The sequence below is a fragment of the Podospora bellae-mahoneyi genome, chromosome 2 (assembly GCF_035222275.1).
Source record: "Podospora bellae-mahoneyi strain CBS 112042 chromosome 2, whole genome shotgun sequence".
Classification (NCBI taxonomy): Eukaryota; Fungi; Ascomycota; class Sordariomycetes; order Sordariales; family Podosporaceae; genus Podospora; species Podospora bellae-mahoneyi.
In genome coordinates, this window is record NC_085881.1 from 3,743,537 (window position 1) to 3,763,796 (window position 20,260).

At 52.2% G+C, this 20,260-nt stretch overlaps 5 protein-coding genes across 5 annotated transcripts; 2 read left to right on the forward strand and 3 right to left on the reverse strand.

The window, feature by feature from the left end:
* Positions 1 to 607: 607 nt before the first annotated feature.
* On the reverse strand, positions 608 to 3,067 carry GLN1_2 (glutamate--ammonia ligase). Its single transcript, XM_062872373.1, is given in 5 exon segments — positions 608 to 642; positions 657 to 1,615; positions 1,671 to 1,828; positions 2,479 to 2,604; positions 2,672 to 3,067. The coding sequence occupies 4 exon segments, from the start codon at positions 2,672 to 2,674 to the stop codon at positions 817 to 819; spliced, it is 1,086 nt and encodes a 361-aa protein (XP_062735387.1). The 5' UTR covers positions 2,675 to 3,067; the 3' UTR covers positions 608 to 642; positions 657 to 816.
* Positions 3,068 to 6,308: 3,241 nt separating this feature from the next.
* Positions 6,309 to 9,097, reverse strand: QC761_210230 (uncharacterized protein; the record flags this gene model as incomplete). Its single annotated transcript, XM_062876762.1, is given in 4 exon segments — positions 6,309 to 7,817; positions 8,121 to 8,278; positions 8,332 to 8,655; positions 8,668 to 9,097. The coding sequence occupies 4 exon segments, from the start codon at positions 9,095 to 9,097 to the stop codon at positions 6,309 to 6,311; spliced, it is 2,421 nt and encodes an 806-aa protein (XP_062735388.1).
* A 249-nt stretch (positions 9,098 to 9,346) lies between these two features.
* NIT3 (Omega-amidase nit3) lies at positions 9,347 to 10,569 on the forward strand (the record flags this gene model as incomplete). Its single annotated transcript, XM_062876763.1, has 1 exon — positions 9,347 to 10,569. Exon 1 carries the CDS (start codon positions 9,490 to 9,492, stop codon positions 10,567 to 10,569), a length of 1,080 nt encoding a protein of 359 aa, XP_062735389.1. The 5' UTR covers positions 9,347 to 9,489.
* Positions 10,570 to 10,641: 72 nt separating this feature from the next.
* Positions 10,642 to 15,532, reverse strand: SPE3 (putrescine aminopropyltransferase). Its single transcript, XM_062876764.1, has 5 exons — positions 12,605 to 15,532; positions 12,093 to 12,128; positions 11,731 to 12,023; positions 11,432 to 11,672; positions 10,642 to 11,171 (listed from the first exon to the last, which is right to left on the reverse strand). Exons 1-5 carry the CDS (start codon positions 12,633 to 12,635, stop codon positions 10,894 to 10,896), a joined length of 879 nt encoding a protein of 292 aa, XP_062735390.1. The 5' UTR covers positions 12,636 to 15,532; the 3' UTR covers positions 10,642 to 10,893.
* On the forward strand, positions 14,863 to 18,293 carry GNA2 (G-Protein alpha subunit). Its single transcript, XM_062876765.1, has 7 exons — positions 14,863 to 15,256; positions 15,346 to 16,309; positions 16,371 to 16,555; positions 16,612 to 16,769; positions 16,834 to 17,092; positions 17,162 to 17,502; positions 17,607 to 18,293. The coding sequence occupies exons 2-7, from the start codon at positions 16,189 to 16,191 to the stop codon at positions 17,620 to 17,622; spliced, it is 1,080 nt and encodes a 359-aa protein (XP_062735391.1). The 5' UTR covers positions 14,863 to 15,256; positions 15,346 to 16,188; the 3' UTR covers positions 17,623 to 18,293.
* Positions 18,294 to 20,260: the final 1,967 nt, after the last annotated feature.

Below are 20,260 nucleotides of genomic sequence, written 5' to 3' on the forward strand. Positions count from 1 at the left end.
TTCCCCATCTCCCAACCCCAATACCTCGGAGAAAAGGACCCAAAGAGATCTCCCAAATCACGATCCCCAAAAAGCATGACATCAGCCACTCCCCTGTAAACCAAGTAGAAGCCACACAAGTGGAGGCAAGTACCTCGCACAGTGTGCGCCCCAAAACCACACCAATCGACCAGAACGTTCACCATGTCCCCTTTCCCCTCAAAAGAGCCTCTATCATCGTCATCAATCATGACCAAGTTTGGCAAGTCCCCTATTGATGATGTCAGCAAAGAAGTACATACACATGCGGAAAGTTGCGTTGAGTTGTGGAGAGCCACACAAGCTTACGTACAAAGTAAACACTTGATTTGCCGGGCATTATTTTGTGCCTTGGCGTATTCGCCCCCTCCCCTTTTCCATCCTTCTCAGCCACTGTTGACTGGGCTGTACCTGGGCTAAACTTCCAGAAAAAGATCCAAGTCACCCAAGACAAGAATTTGAGATGAAGGCTCACAGAAAGACAACCAAGAAAAAAAGAGTGGGAATTTTGACCCAAAGTCAAATTAATGCTTGTTGTTGATGTTGTCAACCTGGGTATCAGGGAACAAAAAGAGAGAAGCCTCGGTATAATCTATGTAACATGTGTAGTGTGTGTGTGTGTGTGTGTGTGTGTGTGTCGTTCCCATTCCCTTCCCAAAAAAAAAAGATAACGAGCGCTCAACCTCGCCATAAACCAACCCTTCCTTTATCCCAAATGCCTAAACCAAAAACGCGCGCAAAATGCCCATAAAACCACTTATTAGTCTATCATAAACGCAGCCATCATCATCCTCAATCCTACTCAGAGACAGCACCGAAGCAGGTCTCCATGATAATACCGGTGATTTGATATGGGTCGGCGTTGGAAGCGGGACGGCGATCCTCAAAGTAGCCATAACCCTTGGCCGCGCATTCCCTTGGGATACGGATAGAGGCGCCGCGGTTAGCGACGCCGTAGGAGAAGGTGTCGATGGAGCCAGTCTCGTGACGGCCGGTAAGGCGCTTCTCGTTACCCTCGCCGTACACGGCAATATGCTCGGCGTGGCGGCTCTCGAGCTTCTTGATGGCGGCTTCGATGTGCTTCATGCCGCCCTCCTCACGCATCTCCTTGGTGGAGAAGTTGCTGTGAAGACCGGCACCGTTCCAGTCGCCGGGAATGGGCTTGGGGTCGAAAGAGACCTTGGCACCGAACTCCTCGGCCACACGGTGGAGGAGGAAGCGAGAAAGCCAGAGGTGGTCACCCATCTCGATACCCTCGCAAGGGCCGACCTGGTACTCCCACTGAGCGGGCATCACCTCGGCGTTGGTGCCAGAGATCTTGACGCCGGCATACAAGCAGCACTTGTAGTGAGCCTCGACGATGTCACGCATGACAACCTTGCCAGCACCGACACCGCAGTAGTAGGGTCCCTGAGGAGCAGGGTAACCGTTCTTGGGCCAGCCATAGGGACGGTCGTTGAGGTCGAGCAGAGTGTACTCCTGCTCAAGACCGAACCACGGCTTGTGCTCGGCGTGAGCCTCCATCAACTTGGCGCACTCGTGGCGGTGGTTGTACTTGTTGGGGGTGCCATCGTTGTTCAAGCACTCGGCAAGAACACTGTTTACTGGAGTTAGTTATGGTTACAACCTCTCGAGTTCAGGACTTCACATACAGAATGTTGGGGGTACCCCTGAACGGGTCGGGGAAGACAGCAACGGGCTGGAGGTAGATATCCGAGTTCTCGCCGGGAGCCTGGCCAGTGGAGGAACCGTCAAAGTTCCACATGGGAAGCTCAGCGGGAGTATAATCGGTGTCCTTGGCATCAAGAGTCTAATAGGAGCGCCATGTCAGTGTCTGGTGTTCCATCAAGATCTAGCTTCATTGTCCCAAAGATGTGGCATGCACAGCCCGGCAACAGCGCTGAATTTGGCTTTGCGGTGTGTCGACAATTCGTGATCCGGGATCCTCGTGTTCATGCGATATGCGGTGCGGCGATGTCCGTCGGCTGGCGGTGCAAGTCTGGCCGGAGCAAGCCAGGGACCGTCGGTGTAGCGGCGAGGAGTTTGTCGAGTCACAAGCGGTGTCGTTGCTGGGATTGTCCATGGCGGGGTTTGCCAGCGAGCATGCAGAGTGGGGTGAAATCGTGATTTTAGCGGGGTGTGATTCCGCTCGCGTCAGCAACGCAGAAGGCGAAATCGGAGTCGCGCCGAGGTTTCCCCAAAAATTCGAGTGGAATGTGGTGAGCCGCCGGTAGCAGTTGACTGGATGCGGACCCAGATCCGGAGGTGACACCAGATCACAGACTAATCCGCAGGTGGTGTGGGTGGTTTCGTCGTTTGGGTTCGTCGTTGGTTGACCCGCCAAGCCGCAGCATGCCCAAAAACCATTGTTTGCCGGTTGTGCCGTCATACGAATGACGACGGAGAAGAAGAAACATAGGAAAAGTTCGGGACAAGAACATCAAAAGAATATTGACATACCCTTGATTTTGAGCGGACACCGCCCTCACTGTCGACCCAGATGTACTCGGCAATAATCTTGCCGCCCTGAGGCAGACGGAGGAACTTTTGCAAGTTCTCCGTGTAGGTGATATGTGATGGGTCGGCCTGAAGAAGCATGTTAGCCTTCCCGTTCATAGACAAAGTCGAATACCATAACGACGAGATAACTCACCATTTTTGTGAAGTTGTGGGGGTTGTTGTTTTTGAAAAAGTGGTATGGGATCCGGCGAGGATGAGAGTTGGTTTGTAGGTGAAAGTGACAAACGTTATGCAAACTCGATAACAAGAGAAGATAGAATGTCGATGCACAAGGCGATAGTGGAGGAGAAAACAACAAAAGAAGGTTCAACGGGCAGCGGGGGCTGAGGCTTTTATGGTAAAAAAGATTGTCGTCTGAAGGTGGACTTGCAAAGCGTTCACGGTGGCAGGGCAGTGCGAACAAGAATTACAGGAACATGCGGTGCCTTGCTCGAGGTACAGTACAGAGGTACCTGGAACACGCCGAGGCGGCAGCAACCCAGGAACACCGTACAACAAGGGGTCTGGGAGTGTGGGGAATGGACAGATGGGAAACTGTGTGTCCTCCCAGTGACACAGCGAGCATCTGAAAAGCCAGCCGAAAAGCAGCTGTGCGATGGAATCGTCCACGGATGCGTCCTTGTGTCCTCGACGGCCGTGGCCTGTCTCACGAAGACCTAGTGGGGTGGTTGGTGGGGCGAAGCCAGCGATGGCTGGGCGCGGTACGTACCGGCCGGGCGGTAATTACACACATTACCAGTTGGTAATACTTCCCGTACGCGAGGCGTCCAGGTTAAAAACAGCGCAACGGTTTCTCTATCGGTGGCCGCTGCGCCCTTTGCGTTTCATTGCCGGGCTACACATTTCGCGATGCCGCTTTTTAAGGGTTTTTCTTACGTACATTTGCAACACTGTTGGTGCCAGACGAGAGAAGGTCGTGTACACTAGACAGGTCCAGATCGGATGGAAGTTGGCAAGCTTGCCCAACGTTTGCTGGACTTTATTGAATCCAGCCATCTTGCCCTTGTGGGATCTTCCTCGTCGGGTCTCGTATGTCCAAGACACACAATCATCGGTCCTCATGATCTGTTTCCACTTGTTACCACGAGCATCGATGTCTTTTTCCAGGGTTCTGTTGATGCCCTGTGACACATCTTGGAGGAACCACAATCCACATGCTGCCCCGCAAACTTTTGGAGTTTCTTTCACATGGCATCGCTGTCGACGGCGGGATATCCGTGGGTCTGTGATAGGAAGGCTCGGCGACCCGGGTGACCGGGGTGGGTGACGCCGAATATCAAAATTCGGTGTTGCTTGCGGTCCGACTTCAGCCATTGAGCCGGTACCGAAACGCTCCGTCTACAACTGAGACATGAGGCAATAATAATCCTCAAGGCTGGAAAAAAGAAAAGAGATTGGAAATGGAATCGCTGAGGCCTTTTTCCCCATCGCAGCGGCATCTTTCCTGCCGTGTACTAACCCTGAGAAGGTTTGGGTTGAACATGGGGCTGAAAGATGAAAGTGCCGGGTTCTGGAAAATCATCCGCTCATCCTGGCTCGTTCATCGGAAGACTATCACTCCTGCTCCGGCCGAGCCTCCGGGATCTACTTCTTGGACGCGGGTTTCCGGCTCAACAATGAACAGATGTTGTTGTCATTGTGTAGGGTTGCTAGCGGAAGATGATGAGAGGGCTAATGTAATAGGTGCAGAGTGCATGCTGAGATGGGGGTCAGTTCTGTCCGGTTGTCGACATGGAGTGCGTTGTTTGAAGTCTTGGGCAGGCCGAGACCTTCTGTTTCTCCCCATCAGGAAGCGTGTCTCATCCCCACGATTTCCCCTGGCGGGAGGTGGTGGGAGAGAATGTGTGGGGTTCGCACCATCAACCTCCGGAATTGCTTGTTGTATGGGTACCGTCTGGAGTCGAATTCTAGACATGTAAAGTGGAAAGGCACTAGGAGAAGTGTCTTTATGCTGGTCGAGTCATTAGTGCGCATCAAGTTTCGTCGATTCACAAAGACATCCGCTAGACATCAAATCAGTATCTGGTTTCCTATCTTTCTCCTTGAAGAAAAACTCAAATCTATCTTTGTTTTGACCCTGGGGCCATGTTTCAATCTTAATTTTTTCTCCGGGTGTTCTTTCATCGTCGCATTCTTGGCAATGACCTGCGGCTCCTGGTGGCTCCGGGGCATGGCAGTGCCCCAAAATCGACGTTCCCGCCGAGCCATGCACGTGTTAAAGATCTGCTGAACATCAGCGCCCTTTAGGTTGCCTCTTGACATCATCGTGGGTTTGGGTTCAATGCCGTAACCTGCTGCCGTCGTTCCTTAGCGTCATAACCCCATTTGAGAATCTCCATGAAACAGCGGCCTTCAGAGCCTCGCTCGTGAGGTGTTGAATTGCCCTCGTATTGTTCTGTACTTACGGTAAGCCACGTCTGTCTTGTAAGTGTGCTAAGTCCCACCAACGCGCGTCTTTTTCCGCGACGCGATTGAAGTTGATGAGTGGGTGTGGAGATGGTGAAGTCTGGATGCTGGGTTCAACCCGACCCCACAAAGAATGAAGCGGCAGCCACACCAGCGGCAGCTGTCTTTTGTGGGTGTGTGGCTCGTACCTCGACAGCCTGACAGCTCGTTTCTGCCCATTAACGAACCGGGAAATTTCGAGGTGCATCTCGACAAATTTCAAGATTCTCTGCCGTGCAACAGCACACAGCTTTACCGCTTCTTTTCTATCCGCCTTTACCGTAACCTCAGCGGCATACAGTTACCCAATAGATTCCTCCTTGCCGCATATTACATCTGCAAGCCGGACCGCAACTCGTGCAGCATCCCATCCGCTTCCGGGTCCAAACTTGAAGTCTTCCACCACCCCTGTTGAAGTTTTGAAGATGTCAGGTAAGAATAATCCAATTCAATCATCCAATTCGTGTGGCGAGATCTCTTCTGGCCAATGGCCATCCTGGACGCCGCATCACTTATCGTCATCCTCCCATTGGTCCCAGCGCCTTTTTGACTAAGTTCTTGAGTTTGGACCACTTCAAGCCTGGTCTGGGCGCGCTACGGCCGCCGGGGGTCCACTTCGGACTCCCCGCGGTGCCGCATCAGACGGACGACGGGTGTTACATCGCATGCCCAGGAACGCCTGGTTCCTATCGTGAACATTCAAATGAGAAGAACATCTGCTCAAAAGTCACCGGTACTTCGTATGTTTGACAGTTAGTGCAAGAGGAAATTCCCTCAAACTAGACATGGGACAAATCCTTTCCGCATTTGTATTTCTCTCTGCCAGATCCGTTGTCTTGTTGCATGTGGTTGACCAAATGGGCATGTGCTGGCCAACACAGTGCAGAACTGCCGGTGTCGGGCTGCCTGGGCTTCAAGGTGTCGACACACGTCTAGAAGCAGCAGATTGGATACTCATCAAAGTTTGGCATCAGCGGAGATGTACATTTCTGTGCCTTCAAGATTGCTAATCAGTTGAACATCAAGGTTCAGCCAAGTTACGGACAAGACTTCCAGAACAACCATTCAGACTTCTGTACCATGTATGACACATGTAAGAGTTGCGCCAATGAACACAACTTCCCCACGCTCTCCACGACAGATTGTGACAACCGCTGTGGTAACACGTTGACACCAAATAGGTCGCTGTGCTCCCGCACGCAACAAATGCCTAGAAACCATAAAAAGAGCAACGCTAGCAATCCTTAGCTCAGGCCTACATGACACGGATCTTGACAACCAAATATCCCGCAAGATAGCAGCTACGCCCCATCTCCTTGATATGCTCAAGCAAGTTCAAGGGCTGGAAATATCGATGTATGTGTAGGCTGTTGATCCTCGAAATCCTCGATGGGATCGCTGGAGTAATTCGGAATGCTTCGAATATCAGCCCGGCCATCAACGGCTCGCTTCCTCGGCCCACCTCTTCTCTTGGTTGCAGCTCTGGCAACTACTGGCGCTTTGCTTCGTTCCTGGAGCTGTGAACGGCTGCCCATAAAGAGCTTTGGTGGGGCAAATCGTGTTTGGTCTTCAACTCTTTGGACCCCTGACTGTTTGACCCCCACAGACCGCGGGGGTGCCAGAGCTGGCGCCGCAGACCACAGGTCAACAGATGCGGATAACGATCCCGAACTATTGCTCCCCACGTAACCCGCAGATCCCGATGTATGAGCCCTACCTGGTTCCCCACGGGGAGACTCCTGGCTGACAGATTCCGTACTGGTCGTGTTCTGGTTGTTAGGCTCGGCGTCTGATAAGTGTCTGTACCCCTGGTCATCAAGGACATTGCTGCCAGGCTCCTCACTGAGGATAGATGCACAACGAATGGACTGGCTCTGGGAACCCCCATCCTGTGATTGGGGAGTGCCTTGACTGTTGTCGTCTATGTGACTTGCAGAAATTCCCGCATCCGACTCAATAACGCTACTGCTAGCAATGGCCCTGAGGCTTGGGACGTCTGATGAAGACCATGGCTCAACAGAGTCAGACGGCTGGCCAATATCAGCTGTGTACAATGGACAGCCTGTTGCCGCAGTACTGTTGATTTCCATCTCCGGTGGCCCCTTGGTACACGACAAGCTTGAAGACCTAGATGGCTGCAATGCTCGGGCGGCATCCCGCGATGCTTGGGTGAACGCCATGGACTCAATGATAGTGCTACCATCATCACCGAATACAAATGACCGCCATCCCTCGTCAGCCTCCAGGGTCTGTGTCGTGATCTGTTGGTGTGGAACCTCACAAGAGCGTTCCAGAGATGGTGATTCTTTCGGCCATGAATTGCCGGAGGAGTTTGCGATGTTGCCACTCGATATGCTGCTACTTAGTATGGGCTGATGCTTTTGAGGGTCCCGGGTGGTGATTGTGTTTTCGCCGCCATGATGATAGCTACCGGATCCCCAGAGTTCGGTAGCGTCGACTGTGGGGTTATCGATCTGGCCAGACGCGAGACTGCTGAAGCAGCTGTTGCTTGTATTCTCGTACCCAAACTTCCTGGTGAGATTCAAGCTGGAGCTACTATTCGTAACGTTGCCATCTTCGAGGCGGTCTGCCTGGCGTTTATCAAGATTATCTCGATACATGTTCCTCTCTCCAGGGCTGCTGAGCGTATTCAGACCGCTGTTATCTGCGAAACTGTCGATGGTGCTCGCCGAATATGAATAACCGTCGTACTTCTGGGTTCCTTGAGCCATCGCCAACAGCTGCTCGTATCGATCAAGAGCCTCTGAGGTATCTTCTGAACCATGACTGATAGGTTGCTTCGTAGAATGGTCAAAGGCAGTACTGGTGGATTCCTGCAAATATGGAAATGAAGGTAGATCTTCTGAGAAACCTGCCCAGGACGATTCCGTCTCTTGCTGATGCCTCTGGCTGATCCCGGGGCTGATCTGCACTTCCCGCGACTGATGAGTCCCAGCACCCATCTCCTTGTTCGAAGTCTCTTGGCGACGAAACCAGTTATTCCATTTGGAGTTCGAATGTTTCTGGGAGGCTGGAACATTTGGAACCATCTGACCTACACGTGCGACGGTACTATTCGTGTCTTGAGAGTCCGGGTAGTGTTGTCGAGCGAAATTGCTAGTTCTTGACCGTGAGACATGGCGACCTAAAGGCGATGAGGATGATGATGGATCAATAGAGCCAGGAACCAAAGGAATAGTATACTCTCCTCTGATCCGCTCATTTCTATCCACATGCGAAGATAATGGTGCCTTGGATAATGAATGCCCACTCCTCTGACGCAACCGGCTAGAGTCTAGGAAGAAGTTTAGTTCGGTATCAAATATTCCAACAATATTTATAACCCACTTCTATAGGTATATTGCGAGGATGGTCTTGCGGGATGCGAAGTCTTCTCAGTGCGCGCCTGGCTAGCTGTTCTGATAGTGTTCCATCCGCTGATGGCCGAACCTTCAGCACCAAGTCTCTTCTGTTGACTTCCCACTCGAATCTTGACTGCATCACCGCCAATGGCCGGTACTGACAGGTCAAGTTTGCGCTTTCGGGTATCGGCATGCGAAGGCACATTACCTGGTCCATGTCGTACTACTGGTGCATGCAGCCAAGGGTCCGGTCGTGGAGGAGGTTCGGGTCGTCGGCGGCGCTTCAAAGGATCCGGCGTTGGATCTCGACCTGTTTCCTAACCCAGGTCTGCGAGAAACTTCAGCCTCATCTCCTTGAGCTTCTCTTCCCCATACTTGGCAAGCAGTGTTTCAGACCCCCGGTTACGTGGCGGCTGTTCAAGCGGTTGATGGGTTGCTGAACCGTGACTGTCCTGTCGAGCTGGGACCTTGAAGAATGACCGAAGCTGTTCGATGGCTTCCTCATGGCCTGGGCTATATTGGTTCTGAATCCCTGAGGATGATCCCCTTCGGCCCGGCTGAGGCGATGGTTGATGTGCAAGTATCACTGTTTGGCGAGATGACGAGCGCCTGCCGTCGTTTCTAGCAGCCTCCCTTTCTTCGGCTTGGGCTCTAATGCGAGCAAAGTACTCCTTCTGGCGTTGCTTAGCAGGGTTAACCTTTCTCAGTCTGCCGCGTTTCGAACGATGAAGATCTCCATCAATCCAGTTCATCCTGGCTCTTGAGAGGGGCGTTCCATTCCTCCCGTGTGTTTGCGCCAGAAAAGGCCCAGGCGAGGATGCCGACCTTCGCTGTGGAAAGTATGGCATGACGAAGTGGAAGCCGCGGCGGGCTGATCACGAGTGAAGTGTATTGAAGAGAAGGAGCTGACAACTCATATAAAGTTGGGCGTCGACAGAATTGGGATGGTCCCCATCATGTTTGGAAAGTGGAAGTTGTCACATCCTACCGTCGGGTCCCATCTCACCAAGATTTCCAGAGAAAGAGCTACCCCTGTCAAGCGTGCCTTCCATAAAGCTTCCAGAACACAGCTTAAACTGCCGGCCGGGCCGTCAACGTCAACCCCGCATCTCCGCAACCACAACCTCGCTCCTTCAACCCCACCATGAGAGCTTCAACAACAACCATATTGAGGACATTGCGACGCCTCACGTCTCTCAGCTGCCATCCAACCCAAACAATCTCTTGCGCACAACTCCCCCTCCCCTCGTTCTTCCGCAAAATGTCCTCTTCCCCCCCCCCCTCCGCTCAAACGACGCCCGGCACTACCCTCCTCCGCCAGCCCGTAACCCTAGCCTGCATCCAACTCCCCTCCACATCCACCAAATCCGACAACCTCTCCCACGCCGCCACCGCCGTCTCCTCGGCCGTCAAATCCACCTCGGCCAAAATCGTCGTCCTCCCCGAGTGCTTCAACTCCCCCTACGGCACCGACCACTTTCCCTCCTACGCCGAGCCCCTCCCCGCCGACCCCTCCAACCCCTCCCCCGACCTCAACCCATCCTTCCTCGCCCTCCAAAACATCGCCCGCGACAACAAAGTCTACCTCATCGGCGGCTCCATCCCCGAGCTTGTCATTGACAGCAACAACAACGAGAAGAAATACTACAACACCTCCCTCATCTTCTCCCCCGAGGGAAAACTCCTCGCCACGCACAGAAAAGTCCACCTTTTCGACATTGACATCCCGGGCGGGATTACGTTCACCGAGTCGGACATCCTGTCGCCGGGGAATAAGCTTACTATTGTGGACCTCCCCGAGTACGGCAAGATAGCCGTGGCGATTTGCTATGACATTCGCTTCCCGGAGTTGGCGACCATTGCGGCCAGAAAGGGATGCTTCGCGTTGATCTATCCCGGTGCTTTCAACCTTACTACTGGGCCGCTGCACTGGAAGCTGTTGGGACAGGCGAGGGCGGTGGATAACCAGCTGTATGTGGCGCTGTGCAGTCCGGCGAGGGATATGACCGAGGGGGTGTACCATGCTTATGGGCATAGTTTGATCGTGGACCCGATGGCGAAAGTGCTGGAGGAGGCTGGTGAAGGGGAGCAGGTTGTTAGTGCGGTGTTGGATGGGGACAGCATTGAGAAGGCGAGAAAGGGGATTCCATTGAGGGATCAGAGAAGGTTTGATGTTTATCCTGATGTTAGTGAGGGGAAGGTGAGCTATGACGAGAAGCCATAGATACGATGAATGTGTGAGAAGATACGAGGTGTAGGTATACAATGACATGATGACACCAAGATCAAGAGTTTCAAGTTGCAAAACAATGTATGAGGAGGATCCATTCTTTCTTGTTGATGCAATCGACCTTTATGAGAAGCTTCTATGGTTCGCTTCAGATACCCCTTTTCAGGAGGCTTTTACCGCACCCACGGCCCTCTACCCATTTACAGCAGCAAAGGCTTGACCGTTTGCTGCCCTCCTTTTCCCGGTGCTATCTCCTAGTAAATGTTTGGAATATACCGGAGCCTCTAGTCTTTAAACCAGTCACCCTTCTTAAATCGCCTATTGGAGAGCCTTGGCGGCAAAGGTAGGAAGGACGAAGCTGGCCTTGTGGATCTCGGAGTTGTAGTAGCGGCAGTGCTTCTCCTCCTCCTCCTTGGTCCAGGAGCGGAGGGGAACCTTGACGTTGCGGTTGGCGTCCTTGGTGCAGACCATGAAGCCGATCTGGCCCGAGGGGTAGGTGGGGATGGTGGTGTAGGCGTACTCGGCCACGGGGAAGATCTCCTTGCAGTCCTGCTTGAGCTTGGTGATCAGGGGAAGGTGGAGCCATTGGTTCTCAGCTACAAAACAATAATAGTCAGCCAACATGGCTCTCGACATGCGCGGGTTCGACTAGCAAGGAGATTGTCTTGTAAGAGTCAAAGCCAAAAGAGAAGAAACCCGCAGCATCGGAAAGTCGAGAAACGCAAAGCTACCACTTGGTAGGCTCCTGAGGGGCTTGGGCAACATCAATGTTGCTATCGGGCAAAGTTGGTGTCCGACACAACAAAAAAGAATATACCCCCCAGGCCTCGAACTTTCCCAGATAAAGGAGACGTACAACCTTGAGTGGTAATGACACCGCCCTCACGGAGGGCGTCGTGGAGAAGCTTGAAGTAGGGCTTCTGGAAGAGAGACTCGGCGGGACCCTCGGGGTCGGAGGAGTCGGTGATGATGACGTCGAAGGTGTTCTTGTAGTCATCAAGGAACTTGAAGCCGTCGCCGACGTGGACCTTGACCTTGGGGTGGTTGAAGCCAGCGGACATGTGGGGGAGGTACTGCTTGGAGAGGCGGATGACGGCCTGCGAGATGTGTTGGCAAATTGGTTCTGAAAAGTTAAGACACCGGAACTGAACTCACCTCGTCGATGTCGCAGAGGATAGCCTCCTCAACACAGTCGTGCTTGACGACCTCACGGAGGACACCGCCATCACCACCGCCAATGACGAGGACCTTCTTGGGCTCAGGGTGGGACATCATGGCAAGGTTGGTGATCATCTCCTGGTAGGCAAACTCATCACGCTCGGTGGCCTGGATGACATTGTCCAGGACGAGGACGTTGCCGTAGTCAGTAGACTTGAAGATCAAGACATCCTGGTACTTGGACTTCTCGTGGTGGAGGACCTTCTCGACCTTGAGAGTCATGGCCTGGCCTATGGAGAGAACATCGAAATTAGACACATGATCTCTTCTTCAAGGGGTACAGAAGTTTGTTTACTTACCAGGCCACATGTTGGAGATCTCGCGGAACCAGCCATCTATTATGCAAGCCACAATGTCAGTCTCGTTTCATGAGTTTTCACACAGACATTATGTCGGTAGTTGTAACCCAACACAATTTCACTCTATGAACCGGCCCGTTTTGTGACATGGTGCATTTCATGATCAATAATGCCACACGGCAGAGCTGCGTGAGTGAGGCGCACTCTATGCCGGCGGCAGAGTCTGGTGATGCCGTAACGGAATGAAGCCATTAAACTCTGAAACTCTTGTGATCAACGCCATGACGAGGTGAGAGACGGGTCGGCATTGGGGCATCTGGCGGCACCGAACATCGCAGGGCTGACCGATATACCCGATGATTCCGATTGCCCACCACATGGAGAAGGCGTGGGCACCGTTTTCGAGGTGTGAATATTGGTGTGGATGGCGGGGTCGTGGTCGTTCAGCCCCTCCATGAAGGAGAGTACAAGCGTGAGGTGAGGGCCAGAAGGGGAACATCAGAACTTCTTACCCTTGATGGTAGAGTGTGTGATGTCACCCATTTTGAGAGATTGGTGGAGGTTACGAGTGGTCTGGAAGGTATGAAGTGGCCTGGATAGAAGACGCCTTGCACAAACTCGAAGTGAAGCCAACTTGAAGGAGGGGCAGGCAAAAAGTTATGGTGGAGGTGGGGTTTATCAACAACGATACGGCAAACCGATTGTAGCGAGCGGGTGCAGAGATTTTTCTTCAGGGAGGTATGAGCGAATTACAGGGTCCAAACTTCGCGGTGTGGAGAGCCAATCTTGAGGGTTGGAAGTAAAAACTCACACATAACCCTAGAAAATACTCATTCTGACGTCTGAAATCTGCCAACCTTTCATCCGTAGCTATCCGTGGCTGTCGTCGCACTATCTTATCGCGATCAAAAACAGGCAATGCTTTTGAGGCAGAGGGGTAATGAGGAGGGGTCACTAGCAACAAAATCAACTTGCCATAGACAGACTCCTGCACTAGAGCAAAGCGGAGAAGGAGATGTTGTGGTCTGTCTGGAAGATTCATTGTTATTTAAGTAAGTTGGGTGTACTTGGACAACAACTGTGCGACGCACGGCGTTGAGCCGGAGAGCGAAAGCGATGGCCGGGATTGAGCCGCTCAGAGGAGACCTCTACCTGCCGGACTGGACGGCCCCGCTCCGGCGACAGCTCGGACCTTTGCCCAGCGAGGGCCCGAGGGGTCAAAAAGGCAGGACGCTAATGAGGGCTGAGGAATGTCTGAACGCCCGATCATTGGCACCATCGCGTTGAAGATCAGCAGATGATGTTTGCAGCTCATGGAACGGCGCGATCACTCACCACTTCAACTGCGCACGAGCTGCCGTAAGTGGATGGTGACAATCCGAGGCACAGAGCTTGCGGGCCCCGTGGGCCGTACCACCGGGGATGTGCCGTGCCGTGATTTGTATAATGCTCACTTCTTCACGTTTGGAATAATAATGATGATGTCGGATTGGGGGCCCTTCCTACCCAGCAGACAGCTATTGAGCAAATTATGGCCGAGGTAGTTGGTGTCTTTTGTCTCGAGCAGGCTGTGTAACAGTGACTCGGCCTCATTGCCAGACACCACATGTCTTTGATGCTATGCTGTATACAGATCACCACAAATAGATTGTAGATTCGCCGAGGTCAGCTTGATGGCTCGGGTCCCTGCACCCCTCCGAGACCACCCTCCCGCTGCTCCTAAACTGTTCAGTGAGCCAAAGACCGGTGAGAATGTCTGCGGCCATGCAGTCGCCCGAAACGCACTATCAAAAAACAAAAATGACGCCGCATGCCCACACTGCGGAATCGGCGTAGCTGCAGAATATATTAATCGGTATATGTTGGCGTTGCTGCCATGTGGCTCTGATTGGTGCTCTGTAGATGTTTCCAGGAACACCGTGGCTTTGGATGTCGTCAAAAGCTTCCTTTGCGTGTGTCATTGAACACGAAATCATCATGACGAACTCCATTCCCGTCTCACTGAGGGCTGATCTGTGCCCTTCTTGTCAGTCAACCAGTAGGGCTAGGTAGGAACTTTTAGTGAAAGTGTCCACCCAAGCCCTGGTGAAGTCCATTCTCGCTTGCCCCTCATCTCATGGATGATTGCGAAAGACGGAAAAAGAAACGAAGTTTTGAAGCTACACAGGTCAACTCCACAAGATGCTGCGCACGCTGGAGATGGTCACGTCCATCCGCCACCGGAGAGAATGTACCGTAGGCATCTATCTGGCAGTTCCCAGTCAGTGAGCCTATCGACAGCTTGGTGAGCCCAAAGACCAAAAACAATGACGAACATCTGACACTTGAAGCGCACAGATCAGGCCCAAACGCTCGGGGCGGTTCGCGTGGCATTTTGTGGCAGTTTGAAAGGCTAGCAGGCCACAGGGGCCTCTTACAAGGTGAGTGGCTCGGGGAAAATGTGGTAAATCTGGAGTCGAAGTGAGCCCGAGCCGTCGACCTGCATCTGCCCGCGGTCCTTCATTGGTGCATGTGAAGTCAAAGGACCCGCCCACATCTTCAATTCAACTCATTGTCCAGCTTCGGAGCTAGCGCGGAGAGGCAGCTGCAGCCTGGGGCGCAATAAAAGGGGGTTTCCGCCGTTCTTGGTAGGAAAAAGTGCATTGCCGAGATACAGGACACGCGCATAGGCGCAAGCGCTCGGTCTTCGTGTTCTGGTGTCTTTGAGTAAGACTTCTTGAAGGGCAGCGTGAAAAACCATCAGTTCGGTACCGTCAAAGTTGGCTGTAGTGTAAAGGCATACGGATACCTAGAATTTAAGGGTTGAGCATGCTGCCCAGTTGTTGCGCCGGAGCGGGCCCTGCCTCCGCTTCCGGTTGTTACGGCCGGTGTTGACAGAGCAGGCCTTGATAAGAGGCAAGGAAGCGAGCTGAAATCCGTGGCGATGGCGCCAAAGCTGGCGACTGATGGAGTCCTTTTTGATGACAAACTGGAGGTTTTAGTTGCGATCAACCGTTACGGATTGCGGACCCGACCTTGACGGGCTTGGCCACTCCATCGGATCTGCTGGTATTGGACATTGGCGAAATGCACCGATGATACTGCGCAGCAAAAGAAGAGGAATTCCAGAACACACGGCCCACCCGAACCACGAGGACCACCGCGTGGCCAGTGTGCAGTACTCGGTAGGTGGAACAATGAAAGACATTGAGGAATGAATACTCTGTACCTCTACTCAAAAAAGAAGAAGCACGAGATGCTGAGATAGATGCAGGCAGTTGCAAGACATGAACCCCTGAACAAGTGCTTACCACTTTTCAAGGTGTGTCCGGCGTGCCTTGCTAGTGTACCGCGCTCTCTTCAGCACGGCCCACGCAGGGCCCCTCGAGGCGAGAAGAAGAATGGGGTTGCATGGATGGACATGGGTGCATCGATGCATGGAAAGATGAGCGCTGCAGAAGAATTAATACGGGGGGAGGTCGCACCTGGCGCTGAGCCAAGGGTCGCCGGCCGTTCTGCTGCTCTTTTTGCTGCTTCTGCTGCCCATCCCCTCGGTGCACCTGATCGATCCTCTCACCTAAAATTCCTGTATTACGATTATTCCTCTCAGCTTCCATTCTTCTATCCTTTTTGTTCTCGCTGCCGGACCGCTCGGATTGTCCCTCACTCTCCCGTCATAATCCCCCCTTTCTGTCAACCCGCCGTGGCCCGCTTTCCCCATCCGTCACATCCCGGCTCACTCCTCGTCAGTCCAGCTCCAGTTTCACCAGCAACCCCCAGACAACAGCAGACAGCATTGTCGAGAAGCGCCAATTGCCCATCGGAAGCCTGGCCGGTCGATGGTAAGGCGAGGATAAGGCGCCATTGAGATCGAATCTCGACCACGGGCTCGCTGCGACGTCATTACGACCTTCTTACAGCGCCATCAGGCGTTTCATGTCCTGTGGACCTCAACTCCCCTTCGTGCGCCGCCCTCCGTCACTCGCTCGCAGCACGCCCTCCTCCACAGCTAATACTCCGAAGTTCGACAATCGTCACACGCCGAACGACCTTTTTGGTTTTTCCTTTTTGATATTTCGCATCGATTCGCCATCACAACGGCCACCCGACTGATATAATGTGTTTTGGAGCTCGTGAAAAAGGCGACGAGGCCGGCGCGGCCAGGTCGCGTGAGTTGGACAAGATTATTCGTGCCGATGAGAAGAAGATGTCGAAGGAGGTGAAGCTGCTGTTGTTAGGTACGGATGCTTCGGCCCGATTTATTGCGCTGTCTACAGCTATCCTAACTGTGTCAAACAGGAGCGGGCGAATCCGGAAAATCCACGGTGCTCAAGCAGATGAAGTTGATCTACGCGCAGGGGTTCAGCAAAAGCGAAAAGCTGGAGTGGAAGCCAGTAGTGTTCCAGAATATCGTCCATTCCTTTCGATTAATCTTCGACGCCATGAACGAGCTCAACATCCCATTTGAGAACCCAGATAACGAGGTTGGTATCTAACTACTTGAGTGTTTGGCTCTCCCCCGCTAACGCAACATGCGTAGAAAAACATGGCGCACATTATGGTGGACTACGATGTGGTTGCGGATGAGCCACTGCCAGAAGACTACTTGGAGCCCATCAAAAGCTTATGGCAAGACCAGGGCGTGAAGAGTGCCATCGCGAAGGGCAACGAATATGCCTTGCATGACAACCTTGACTAGTAAGCAGCCTGCGCCATCACCTTTGTTGTGATATTTGTAATTTGCTGACCAACCCGCTTGCAGCTTCTGCGGCGATTTGGACCGTGTTTGGGCCAAAGACTACGTACCAACTGATCAGGATTTGTTGCGCTCAAGGTTAAGGACAACGGGCATCACTGAGACGATCTTCGACCTCGGTCAGCTCACATATCGCATGTTCGACGTCGGCGGCCAAAGATCAGAACGCAAGAAGTGGATTCACTGCTTCGAAAACGTCAACTGCCTGCTATTTTTGGTAGCCATTTCAGGTTACGACCAATGTCTGGTGGAAGACAAGGACGGTGTATGTTGACCCCCACGCATACCTCAAGTACCGTTACCAGAAAATAACGGAAACTAACGATTGAACTAGAACCAAATGAACGAAGCCCTGATGCTGTGGGAGTCCATCGCCAACTCTCACTGGTTCAGCAAGTCTGCGCTGATCCTCTTCCTGAACAAGATGGATCTTTTCAAAGAGAAGCTGGCCAAGAGCCCGATAACAGATCACGGCTTCACTGACTACCACGGCCCACCGGACGACCCGAACCTGGCCAGCAAGTACTTCATGGACAAGTTCCGGGCGCTGAACCGGAACCCAGAGAAGGAGATTTACGGACATTTCACTAACGCGACCGACACCAACTTGCTCAAGATCACCATGGGTTCCGTGCAGGATATGATTATCCAACGGAACTTGAAGCAGCTTATACTGTAAGGGGCGAACCACTTATTTGCATATTCGATGTTGTCAACACTTTTTCTTCACACACAACTTCGCCTCTTGACTATATCTCACACATTTTATTTACGAACAGTGCGCGCCCCTTGTAAAGGTTTTCTCGGTGTCCGTCTGCAAAGAAGAAACGGCCGGAAACCGGGGAGAGGAGGCCAAAAGACAAATGGTTGTAATTCACCACACTACCCTTGTTTTGTTTCGCTTCCTTTTTTGTTTGTTTTCGTCATTCATCCTTGTCATTACTTATCATGATACTGGGTTTCTGGGCGGCTTGTTTTTCTGTTGCTTTTTTCCTTCTCATGCCCTTTTTCCCCGTTTTTTATGTTTTATTGGGGATACAAATGTGACCTAACCAGAGTTTTTTTTTACTTGATTATGATAGGGTCTGAAAAAGGAAGAAGAGAAGAGAACATGATAGCCTCCGTTTCTTCTTTGCGAGTTTTCCGCGACACATTTCTTCACCGTTTCTCTACATTTGAGCCGAGACCGACTGCACCCGCTGCTGCATATTCATGCAGATCTCGACAGACCCCGGCTCTTATTTTACCCTCCGCGTGGCAGACACGGCACACACACGATTCCCGCCCGTCCGTCCGTCCGTCTACGAACCGAATTGTTACTTGCCGTCCGAACGGGTTCGAATGACGACATTGCTTTGTCCGTTTGGGCAGACCTTTTGATTCAAGGTGTATATGCTTATTTTTGGGGGGAGGGGCGGGGGGGCGTGTTTGGTTTGTTTATACTTTTTTATATACCTTTTTGGGGGAACAAGAGGACTACGATGGCTGTGATGATGGGGTATTTTGTGGATTTCCATGGCGTTCCTTGTTTCTGCTAATTTTCGACTTACATGCGAGCAGAGAGATGTTGGAATAAGGGGGGACTTTGAGGTGATGATGATGGTTGTGGTACTGGGTGTTTGGATAGGAGAGGGAAATGTGTTAGTTTTTGCAGTGGTGAGGAAGATGGGGATATGATTGTGAGAATAAGAGATGAGAATGTTTGAGAGAACGATATGAAAGAAGATGTGAAGGTGTGAGAAAATGAGACAAGTGGTCCTTCGAGCTGAGGAAGCTGAGGGGGAGGGGGAGGTCTCTTATAGCTGGGGTGGCTGAAGTGTGAGTTGGGGCTTTTAGTAAAACGGCTGGACGGCAAGGGCGGCGGGCGGACGTTGATGAGAAGTGGGGAATTTACCGCTGTGAGCCAGGGGAATGGATGTGACCCCAGTGGTGGGATGGGAGAGGCGAGAAGGTTTGTTGATGTGACACTGCATGAACGGTGGGCATGGAACGGGGCGGCCGTGGGGGAACGGGAGGATTGGGTGATAAGCTGTGGGCCAGATAAGTTCAAAGAGAGATAGAGAGAAGTTTGTGAGACTATTTAATCGCTTTGAGAAATCACATTTTGCTGGCTGCAGTTGACGCCGTACAGATACATTTATCACTTTCTTGTGGTGGGTAAGATTTTGGAGCGAGGAAACGGGATATTTCCAAGCCTTTTTGTCAGTCTTGACATTTTTTTCTGCCAAGAGAAAGGGGTTACATTCCAGATGGACCCCCTTGTTCTCAACCGAAACCAGCTTTCTCTTCGGTGGTGTGTTTCGAGGGTGTGGTGCTTCATGCTACCAAGACCACCACGCACGCCATCTTGGATAATGAACCAGCTCAAAAAGAAAGAAACGAGGACAGCCAAGGTGCGGCGTGGATGGTTGGGGAGATACCTATGCGAGAAATAGGGGTATTGCAGATGTTATCAAGATACTGGTCAATCTGGTCGAAATCTTGAATGGCTTTTTTTGTTGTTTCTTTTCACATGTGAACCTTGACGGATGAATTGGAACAAGACGATCGACAAAAGATAAAACAAAAGATCGACACTCTCAACTACCGAGAGGAGATTGGGCGCTGTGGAGCGGGAGAGCCGGTGCCTCCGTCCGCGGGTGCTGCCGTTGCAGAGAAGGATTCCCAGGCCTGGAAGCAATCGCCGAAGCGTTGAGGAAAAAGGGGAAAACTCACCGAACATTTGTGCCGCGCCTATAAGACGCCCAGAAGTCAATGCTGCAACGTTGGCTGCACTCGGCGCAACCGGGGAGACGCAAGTTCAACACCCGGTTTTTTGACGCTATTTCCGACGAGATAACGGCGAGGTTTTGCCAAAATTTGGATGTTGTGAGTTGTTTGAAGATATCCACCTGGATATATCCACTTTATGCCAACTTTGACCGTTGGATGTTGGGGTGACAGGTGGAGTGGGCAGACAAGAAGTGGAACATCGTTACTTCGCTGGCTTCTTGCTTTCTTCTTCCCCCCTGAAATTGACAACACAGCAACAGGGAAACAGGCAGAAATCAGGCATTTGACTTGTCAAACAGAGAAATATTTTTTCCAGCGAGAAGTTTGAAGGAAACGGTGTTGGACCTGGCTCCGTTTTGGTTCGATGCAACGACATTCATGTAGGTCAAGCTGGAACCAATGTCTCGAAACTGCAGGACGAATGTCTTGGGCGGTGGGATATTTCTTTTTCTTACTCGCGGTTCGGTGGTAATCTGTACCACACAGTGTGAGGTTCAAAGAAGATGAACCGCGGCGGGTAAGACATGCAGTTTTGTTCGGAGAGATCTCTTCTCGATGGTGGTGGCGGTGGCTCGCCTACCTCTATCATGCAAGATTGGGCGGTCAAGATCACCGATTCATGAGATTTCTGTTCATCGAGGGGATGTCATACCGTCTGCGT

Bases quoted from the DNA above. Each gene is read 5' to 3' on its own strand.
- SPE3 (XM_062876764.1), bottom strand. From the start codon at position 12,635: ATGGGTGACATCACACACTCTACCATCAAGG. The intron at 12,129-12,604 runs GTAAGAAGTTCT...CTTGCATAATAG, and splicing joins CACACACTCTACCATCAAGG to ATGGCTGGTTCCGCGAGATC. The intron at 12,024-12,092 runs GTAAGTAAACAA...TTCTCTCCATAG, and splicing joins GATCTCCAACATGTGGCCTG to GCCAGGCCATGACTCTCAAG.
- GLN1_2 (XM_062872373.1), bottom strand. The intron at 1,829-2,478 runs GTATGTCAATAT...CGCTCCTATTAG, and splicing joins GTGTCCGCTCAAAATCAAGG to ACTCTTGATGCCAAGGACAC. The intron at 1,616-1,670 runs GTATGTGAAGTC...TCCAGTAAACAG, and splicing joins AGGGGTACCCCCAACATTCT to TGTTCTTGCCGAGTGCTTGA.
- GNA2 (XM_062876765.1), top strand. From the start codon at position 16,189: ATGTGTTTTGGAGCTCGTGAAAAAGGCGACGAGGCCGGCGCGGCCAGG. The intron at 16,310-16,370 runs GTACGGATGCTT...TGTGTCAAACAG, and splicing joins GGTGAAGCTGCTGTTGTTAG to GAGCGGGCGAATCCGGAAAA. The intron at 16,770-16,833 runs GTAAGCAGCCTG...ACCCGCTTGCAG, and splicing joins TTGCATGACAACCTTGACTA to CTTCTGCGGCGATTTGGACC.